Here is a 10,265-nt window from a genome sequence, read left to right as displayed (position 1 = left end):
TACATTGTCATTATAGTGTAACTCTAGTGTAATTATGGTGTAGTTACACTATAATTATGGTATAATTACAATACAATTACACTATAGATATATTGTAATAAGTTGTGATAAAAAAGAAGTTGACCATGGGCCTGTTATAATTTTTTTAGCCCGTGTGAGCACCGTTGGTTGGTCCAGTTAGGTTGAAGCAAATGCGAGCACCCATGTCAATTCTAGTATTTAAACCTGGGTGGACTGGTTCCACCACAAGGAACCTAACCAGTTAAGCTACACTCACTATATATGAGATGAAAAATCCTTGTGATATCGACTCTGAAATTTGTTGAATGACAGCTAGTTAGTCCCTTAATAATATAATATAACTAACTACTAGCTTCGTCAATTTAATAGCCTATTTATACACTAGTTAATTATTGATATATTAATATTTAATTTACTCATCTTTTGTATTGAAGCTTGTATTGAAGCTGGCTCCAAATCTATAGCCTGTGTATTGAAGCTTGTACAACCGTAGCCACCAGTCGTGCTATCCCGCATGCATAGCCCGCCCCACCCACGTGAACACCGTGGGCGCGACCAGGCCCGCACTGCATCATGATTGGTTCAGCGAGAGTCCAAACAAATGCAATTATCCACTTGAAAAATTAGGAGAACGATTAAGGTCGGGTGTTCGACCCAATTTGAAAAAGTCGGACGTCCTCCTACTCCGATTATGTGTTGCATGCAGCATGCACCATCAAACAGTGTCTCTTAGTATTATTTTATTCTCTCCTACTTAAGGGCATCCACAATGTGGTATAAAAGTGATCTATAGGCAATACAATATTTTATTCAACTACCTAATACTAGTCCATTTAAAGAAAATAACAAAAGATACCCATATGCATATGGACTAATATTTTTTATTTTTAAATTTTAAAAATAGACCTTCCAAAATAAATATTTCCAAATCTGAACCTTTTGGCTAGCCAAATAACTTTGTCACACCATGCAACTGGTGTGGCAGCCAATCGGGCCAAAAGATTCAGTTTTTAGAAATATTTTTTGTAAAGGTCTTTTTTTTAATTTAAAAAAGGACTAAAAAGTAAAAAGAAAACCATATAGGCTACCCATATAAAATAAATAATATTATTTGTCTCTACTTCTATCTTCTCCTAGTACTACCTTTTATCTATATACATTGTGAGGATTGTTATAGTTAAAGTTTATTTATGTGTATCCTATCTATATGAATCACTTTTGCCATATACATTGGTGATGCCCTGATACATGTAACGTGTACAATTAAGTTCACCCTCTGTATCCATATGCTCCTACTACATACTTATACTTTCTTATTCCATAACTTCAAATAATCTTCTTTCACATATTATTATCTAATAATCTGAGATCCGATTACACTGTTGTATTCGTTACAATTAATTCTTCACAATAAAATCTTACTTGATTATATTCTGACAAAAATATTTTAAATGTTTTTTTTGTTGCAATGGATTACTTAAACGGCGCGAAGTTTCACTAGTTCATTTAGAATGTTGCACTTAGCGTTCTTTGAATGTTTGAAGAAGTATTTTTTGTGATGTTTTAGTTGATGTTTCACTACTTTATTTGGAATGTTGCACTTGGTGTTCTTTGAGTTTGAGGAGGTATTTTATGATGTTTCATTGGGTATTTTAGAATGTTGCACGTGGTGTGTTTTTTGGATGTTTCGGTAGGTATCTTGTGATGTTTCACTAAATTATTTGGAATGTTGCATGTGATATTCTTTTTAGATATTTTTCAAGGAGTTTTTTTGTGATGTTTCAACAATTGCAACTTAATGTTTCATATATAATATAAATGTGTTTCAATTAGTTATATATTTATATATTAATTTTTAATTTAAAATATAGTCGTGTGAGATCTTATTTTAAATATTTAATTGTAACAAATATAATGGTGTAATCATACCACAGATGAGGTAAGTAATTTATAAGAAAAAAAAGTTTAGAGCATGTTAAATAAGTTGTTTATTAATACTAGGAGTGAGAGATATAGTTATGTACTTTGCATGCACAGCTATTGAGTGCCTCCATGCTTGTTGCATGTCTCTTTGCATATGCGCATGGCTTTGTGCATGCATCCAGTTTAGCTGATGTTTTGTAGGGGTGGGCACCCGATTTTTAGCGTTAAATCGAGCACCCGATGCGTAGTTACGTCCTTAAAATTATGATCGATAGGCCAACATTCGTGGCCTCGCCCGATAAATGCGCGCGGACGACCAGTCCGCGATTCGGCCGGTTACCCTCTACTACTTGTACCACCACACCGCGCGCTCATCATTAGCCTCGTCGGAGAGAAAGCCTCACCCTCGCGGGCCGGAGAGTGAGAGATCGACGAAGGCGCCCCGTACGTCGGGCCAGCATATATATACTCAGAAGCCGGAGGAGGACGGTGGAGGCGCCACCACCACCACCACCCTTCGCCATGCAGGACCAGGCCGCCCCCGTCCCATGGTCCACCGACCTCTTTGACTGCTTCGACGACAGCAGCAACTGTAAAATATGCAAGCCGGGCTACGATTGTGTGTTCTCTGCTTGGCGTGGTACGTGTGTGCTGATCGATTGTTGTCGGGCGCAGGTTTTATGACGTGGTTGTGCCCGTGCATCACGTTCGGGCAGATCGCGGAGATCGTCGACCGGGGGTCGTCGTCGTGCGGGACGAGCGGGTCGCTGTACGCGCTGGTGTTTCTCGTCACGGGCTGCAGCTGTATCTACTCCTGCATCTACCGCTCCAAGCTGCGGTCCCAGTACGGCCTGCAGGAGACGCCCTGCCCCGACTGCCTCGTCCACTTGTGGTGCGAGCCCTGCGCCCTCTGCCAGGAGTACCGCGAGCTCAAGAAGCGCGGCTTCGACATGAGCCTCGGTAACAGGAAGTTTAACAGTACAGCCAACTACCAACTCCAAATTATTTATAATTAATTTAATAGTTAATTGATACAATAGTTATTTACTGCACTATTAATTCCTAGTCCCACATGTTATACACATATTGCGTCTTTAAGTCTATGCTGCAGCTGGCTACAAATCTGTAGTCCACTGCTCGTCTCTCTCCTCTTTTATCTTCTTAAAATATGTTAAAATATGTTTATAGCATATCCATCGATTTTCTAATGGAATGGTTGGCTGTCGTGCGTGTTGATGATCGTGACGATGACGATTTCGTTGGTTTTGTGCAGGATGGCACGCAAACATGGAGAAGCAAGGGCAAAACCCGGCGGCGACCATGGCGCCGGAGATGTACCCTGGGATGACACGCTGATCGATCGGCTAATCAGTGGGTGATGCTGGCTGCTGCTCTGCTCGGTCGTTGTCTTCTCTGCTAGAGATGGGCAGGACAGGGCAGGGCAGGGCAGCTTGCTACGTGCATACATACGAGCGAGATTTCTCTTGCGGGTTTGCACCAAAACAATACAAAAGGTCTATAACTATAGTACGCGTAATGCAATCTGCTAGAAGAATTTGATGGTTCATAGATCACGTAGCCAGGCTTAGCAGATGGGGAACTTGTTCTTGTTGGTTTTCCAAGGTTCCTTTTTATATATACCTACCAGCCGGTAGTTGTATTATGCATGTATGCAATTTTCATTTCTTGATGTGTATGCAGTTTCGTAAAGCATATGGCATATCAAAGAAATGATTTCGATTATGCCCTTTCTTAATTCAACCGAATTCAATATAATACAAATTTCCACTTTTTGTGCACTCCTGGTCCCGTGAGATGATCAATTTGGTGTTGAGCAAGCATCTCTTTATCTGTACTCCCTTAGTTCTAAAATAATGCTGTGTTCTTTGCTCAGGGTTTCCAACCCCTCTCCCTCGTGTTCCGCGCGCACACTTTTCAAATTGCTAAATGATGCGTTTTTTTGTAAAAAAATTCTATATGAATGTTGCTTTAAAAAATTATATTGATCCATTTTTTTTAAAAAAGCTAATACTTAATTAATCACGCGCTAATGGACCACTCTGTTTTTCGTGCGGAGAGAATGAGTTCTCAACCTACCTCAGCGAACACAACCCTAAGTTTATTTTTACTCATATTGCATATATCAATAAAAAAAATCTAGAATACCCCAACTTTATTTAATCACAATGTAATTATTTCCTATTATATCTACTCTCATTGCATTTATCCATACTTTTACAAACTCCGATGCAATGATTACTAGAAAATGAATTTATTTTGGGATAAACAGATGGGATGTAAAATAAACTTATTTTGGAATGGAGGGAGTAACTTTTTTCGTGCAAGTAAAGCCCAATCCTCAACTTTTTTTTGAACCGCGTTGGATCTAAACCGAAATTTATCAAATGAGTTGTTCAACAACTTAAATAGTAGTTAGTTTAAATTGGAGCCAAATCATTGGAAAATGCCCAAACGTTCAATTTGGCAACACTCAAAAACTTTCTTCACCATGTACCAATTGAGGATATTGCTAGCGAACCAACAATATAATATGAAGTCTAATCCTACCAAAGAATTGGTAGAGCCAGATTTTGGGCTCTACCAAATAACTAAAAGGGGATCGGATCCTGCTGTTTGTGTCGAAGACCAAGATCAGGCATTCCCTGAATTTTTCCCATCTAAGCACATGCAACCGTCTAATTTCAAAAGTGAGCATGTAATGACTGGAATTCTATTTGAAATCAAAAGCTCATGTGTGTGACTGTGTGTCAGTGGTCGTCCCATCGGACTTTGATGTGCAACAAAATGTACTCCCTCCGTCTTATTCAAAATTTAAGTATTTGCTTGTAACGTTTGATCACTCGTCTTATTCAAAATTTTCTGAAATTATTAATTATTTTATTTGTGACTTACTTTATTATCTACAGTACTTTAAGCACAACTTTTTGTTTTTTATATTTGTAAAAAAAATTTGAATAAGACGAGTGGTCAAATGTTACAAGCAAAAACTGAAAATTTCTTATATTGTGGGACGGAGGGAGTAGTAACAAACTAAAGGGCTGTTGATCGTTAGGACAAATCACTTGCTCGTAGCAGCTTGTTTATTAGGCCTACTTGACACTGTTTGTTGTGAAAAAGAAAACCCAAATACCATTAGCAATAGGTTAGATCAACATAGGGCACCCTGTCATCATGCCGTCAGTCTCGAGTTTTCGTTTAGGAAATTAGAACGGCAGCGGTAAGCTCAAATCTAATCCATTTGTTTGGATCATCAAAATTGTAATTTGTGCTAACAAATATTAATTTGTTTTACATAGAAACAACATCAGCAAGGAGGGAAAAAATAACACGGTACTGTAATTGAAATACTAGCTACACGTGTTGATGGATCGATCATTTGCTTTGTACCAACTAATTCGATTAGAAAAAGAATTCTGAACAATACGTGCTCACATTTGAAATTAGGGGGCCACATGTGTTTAGATGGGAAAAATTCGACCTCTTCTCCTGTTGCATAGGTAGGTACATACGTACATTTCTCCCTTTTTTTTCATGGATACACGTATTAATAGTGATAATAAATTTTAGAGTAAATTGCACCTATGGTACAATAACTCGGCAGGTGGGTACGATATAATGCAAGATCTTGCGAATTAAACGTTTGAGTACAACAACTTGACAAGTGGGTGTATTATAGTACAAGAACTACAATTTATAGTATTTTGGTGCATCAACTTGGCTAAGCATATGCTAGGTGAGTTTTTTCACGATGTCAATATGCCATTACACAATATTCCTACGGATATTACCTTATAATATTGAATTTAATCTTTAAGAATTATACTGCACATACAATTTACATCCAATTACCTTTAAGATTTTTTTTGCTTTCTTCACCATCTCAAATATCAACCGAAATATAATAATTCTACATCCAGTTTTATTAACTTTCAGTTATTAGTTATTAGGATAAATATATAAATATGATTATACAAATCCATGCTAGAATATTGTCAAAATAAATACTCAAAAAATTAAAATGCTCCAAAAAATTAAGTTGTCATATAACTTCTTAATTTATTGTATCAAAATCGTACCTACTTGCAAGTTGTTGTATTTATACGATCAATTATAAAGTTCTTATACTAAATTACACCTTCCTACCAAGTTGTTGCACTAGAACGCTCATTTATCAAGTTATTGCACTAAATTGCACCCACCTACCAAGTTGTTGCACCGTGGGTGCAATTTACTCTAAATTTTAAATAATCATACTTTTATAAAGATTATATCATCATAAAACTTTTTAAAAATGTGTAACTTAATTAGCTCTACAATGTTTATTAATAAAGTTTTCACCACTATATTTACCCATTAAATTAATAATAATATAAGATAATTTTCATTTAAATTAGGGAACTAATTACTTTGGACTATTATTTTCAAATAATGTACCACACCATTATATTATATACTCAATAAATTAACATTTTATGATCCATATTAACTAATTTAAACTAAAACGGTGAACATACTATTTTTTAATAAAAAATAGTTTCCCTTCGAACCATTGAACCTATTATTTAAACCATTGAATCTTTTTTTTAATAAACAAAGCTTCCAAAGATACCTCTCTGGCCCTTTACACAACGCATACATACATCTTTGACTTTCACATGCACGATGAAGCGCCTTATATAAGGCAACTAAGATGATTTGTTAAGGTGATCACGGTCGCTATAGCGCTATCGCTTTGCCACCTATCAAATCATCTTGTATTTATAGCACTGATAGCCAACGTACCTATCAACATCAAGTAATATATGGTGATTTTATAAATCTCAGGATATGCAAGATCAATATTCAGACACTCACATAAGAATCATGCGTGCGTGTGTTCTCTTGTGTGAGTGTGTGTATTAAGAATAATAAGTGTGTGTATGTTTATACAAGTGCATGTATTTGTGCTGTTTTGAAGAAAAAAAAATATGCCTACTTGTACAACTAGCCGAGCACAGATAAGTGGATCACTATCACCACCCGACAAAATCTTTATTTCGAGTAACCACTAGACACATGTGTACACTGTACAGTCGACCATTTCTGTAGGCCCATCTCTGGAGTCGGCCTTGCTGGGACCCGTTAAGAGCAGGTACAATAATGCCCTCATCGGTTAACCTAGAGCTTTGGCTGAATAGTCAAAGTTACCTTTTTTCCTTAAGCTAAAGAAAAGCCATTAATTGATTTATTTGGCTTAATGAGGCTTAAAGTCCTCAGTCCAATAAGCAACTCGGTTTAAAGTCCTTAGCCCAATAAGCAATTCGATGGGCTTTGGCTGAAAAGCCTCAGCCCATACATCCATCCGATGAGGCCCTAACATAATATCGGCTATATATTTATAGCCAGCTGCAGTACGGAAGATAAGAAAAGAGAGAAGATAAGCGGACTATATATTTGTAGCCAGCTGCAGCACGGACTCCAAAACGCTACGTGTGTATGATATGTGTGACCAATTATTAATGATATAGTATATTTATAGTTAACTATATTATATAAATGAGCTATTAAATTGACTATAGATGATTTGGCTATACTATTAAACTTGCTCTAAGGGCAAGTTTTATGGTAGAGGTGAGTACCACATCTAATTTTATGCATGTCATACACCATTAAATTAAGAGGTAACATGTGTAATAGATTGTCTCTACCACACATCCCCAATATTTCTAGCAATCTCACATATTTATGTAGGAGTTGCCCCTTGCATGAGAGGTGACTATTTCTTTTTTATCTTTATTCTCTCCTCCATCTCATCATTTAGGGCAAGTTTTATAAAAGAGATGGATGTTGCATCTAATCTTGACCACATCATCAACTAATAATTGTAGAGGTAACATGTACAATATATCACATTTATACTAATTATAATACACTAGCCCCAATATTTGTTTGCCCAATCTACTCTTCCTCTCTCTCTTTTTGTCTTGAATTTTGTGTAGTGGTTGCCTCTTGCATGAGGGGTGGCTCCTTATCTCTCTCATTTTTTCTCTCCTCCACCTCACTATTTAAGCTTATGTGGCACCTAGGAGATTGTGCTTAGATGCCCGTAGTACTTGCCCTTAGTGCTATGTGGTATCTTGGGTCTGTGCTTGGATGCCTAAAATGCCTATAGTACTTTCCCTAAGAGCAAGTTTAATAGTACAGTTCACTACTTATTATAAGTCAATGTTAGAGCTAACATGTATAATAGATTAACTTTAAGGTTAGCTTTATTTTTTTCATCCTCTCTCTTTATCTCACTTTGAATTTAATGCATATTTCTTGAAGCTTGTGTGAAACTAGCTCTTGCATGAGAACCAACACTTCCCACTTTTCTTTATTTCTCTATTCCATATAAGCATATAGCTTGCTTATAGTTCACTATTATCCTTGCTCTAAGAGTAAGTTTAATAGTATAGCCAAATGTTAGCTCCAAATCATCTATATATAACCTAATAGCCCATTCATACAATAGTTACCTATAAAAATATACTACACCATTAATACCCGGTCCTATCTCTCATACACACAAAACGTCTTGGAGTCCATGTTGCAGCTGACTACAAATCTGTAGCCCGCTTTCTTCTCTCTCTTCTCTTTTCTTCTTGATATGTGGTTATAGTTGGCTTATAGGCTGCTATTGTACTTGCTCTAACCCGTTTCCTCGCCGGGACATGTGTCAGCACATGCGAAGATCCGTGCCTTTCACCTCCTCCATTCGACGGATGGCACAACATCATCCCGAGGTGACGGGGAAGGGAGAAAACGGACGATATGCCACTCTATAGGTTGGGCTGGGATACAATGCCACTCAATACAATGCACTGGATAAAATGCCACTCAATACATTGTCTACCGGATGAAATGCCACTTTGGAGATTTTTGTGCCCAAAATGTCCCTGGAGAGAGAGGGAGAAGGGAGCGCCTGCTGGTCGGCGCCGGAGGCCTCACCGGGCGGTGGTGGCGGCGGCTGCCAACGGGGACGACGGGGGGAGGAGGAGGATGCGACGTGGGGAGAGGAGGACGGCGCGGTGAGCGGCAGCGGCCGGGCAGCGACGGGGACGATGATCTGAGGCTCCACCACCGTCGCATGTTCCTTTGCCCTGTTCTCCTCCCCCCGTCGTCCCTGCCGGCCGCTGCCGCCACCACCTGGCGAGGCCTCTAGCACCGCCCGGCCGGCCCTCCACGGCGCTCCTCCTCCCGCGTCGCCTCCTCCTCCCCCTGCCCTCAACGGTGAACACGCGAGTAGGCTCACCGCCTAGTCCTCCTTCCCGACGCTGTCGCCTCTTCCTCCGCTGCCCGCCATCCTATCCTCCTCCCCCGCTGTTCTCGCCGGCCGCCACCGCCACCGCCCAGCGAGGTCTCCGGTGCCGCCCTCCCCAACGCTCCCTTCTCCCCCCCCTCTCTCTCCAGGGACATTTTGGGCACAAAAATCTCTAAAGTGGTATTTCATCCATTAGGCAACGTATTGAGTGGCATTTTATCCGCTGCACTGTATTGAGTGGTATTTTATTCCAACCCAACCTATCTCCGTTTTCTCGGGGAAGGGGTGGGGATGTGGCCCTCGGTGGATCGCTCCTTCCGCCGCATTGTTTAGGTTGTTTTCGGAGAGGGGGTAGCCCTCCTCCCCACACGCAAAATGAAGTTCGTTTTATTGCATGATTAATTAAGTATTAATTATTTTTTTTGAAAAATAGATTAATATGATTTTTTTAAACAACTTTCATATAGAATGTTTTTTTATAAATCATATCGTTTAGTAGTTTCAAAGCGTACGCGTGGAAAACTGAGAGAGGTGTGTTGGGAAAATAGGGAATAACACAGCCTTAATCGCGGAAACCCCCTGGATATTTTCGGCAAGGCGCCTACGTATCGCAGCATAGATCGATGGATCGATGGATCGCGGCCAGCTCAGATATTTCTTCGCCTTCCCTCCTCCGCCGGAAGCGACATGTGTCGCGGCTTTGCTTCGCTTCCACGGCCACATGCCGCGCCACGGCGCGCCACGGCGCGCCCGCTCTCTCGCGCCTACTCTCTCTCTCTCGCGCGCGCGCCGTCCTCCCGCCGCCCAGATCCGGCGCACTCTCCCCCTTTTGAACCGCCATCGCCGGCACCGCCGCGCCGCCCGCGCGCGACCGCGTGACGTCGCAGCCGCACCGATCTCGTGAATTCCCCTCCCTGACCACTCTCCCAGCCAGCCCCCAACCCAAATCGCAAAAATTGCGGTGTCCTTTTGGACTCTGGCAAGCGACTCCCTCCACCACCAGTCAAGAAACAAGGCT

The 10,265-nt window shown here is 40.2% G+C and overlaps 1 protein-coding gene across 2 annotated transcripts; it reads left to right on the top strand.

The window, feature by feature from the left end:
* The first annotated feature begins 2,368 nt into the window (after positions 1-2,368).
* On the top strand, positions 2,369-3,743 carry LOC127761204 (cell number regulator 2-like). 2 transcript variants are annotated; one of them, XM_052285459.1, is made up of 3 exons: positions 2,369-2,536; positions 2,620-2,904; positions 3,218-3,743. In XM_052285459.1, exons 1-3 carry the CDS (start codon positions 2,467-2,469, stop codon positions 3,298-3,300), a joined length of 438 nt encoding a protein of 145 aa, XP_052141419.1. In that variant the 5' UTR covers positions 2,369-2,466; the 3' UTR covers positions 3,301-3,743. The 2 variants fall into 2 exon arrangements, with proteins under 2 accessions (XP_052141419.1, XP_052141418.1); XM_052285458.1 differs by having other exon boundaries at positions 2,620-2,922.
* Positions 3,744-10,265: the final 6,522 nt, after the last annotated feature.

Source organism: Oryza glaberrima, chromosome 2, assembly GCF_000147395.1.
Source record: "Oryza glaberrima chromosome 2, OglaRS2, whole genome shotgun sequence".
NCBI classification, from domain to species: domain Eukaryota; kingdom Viridiplantae; phylum Streptophyta; class Magnoliopsida; order Poales; family Poaceae; genus Oryza; species Oryza glaberrima.
The sequence above is the reverse complement of the archived record's forward strand: the minus strand, read 5'-3'. Positions and strand labels throughout refer to the sequence as shown.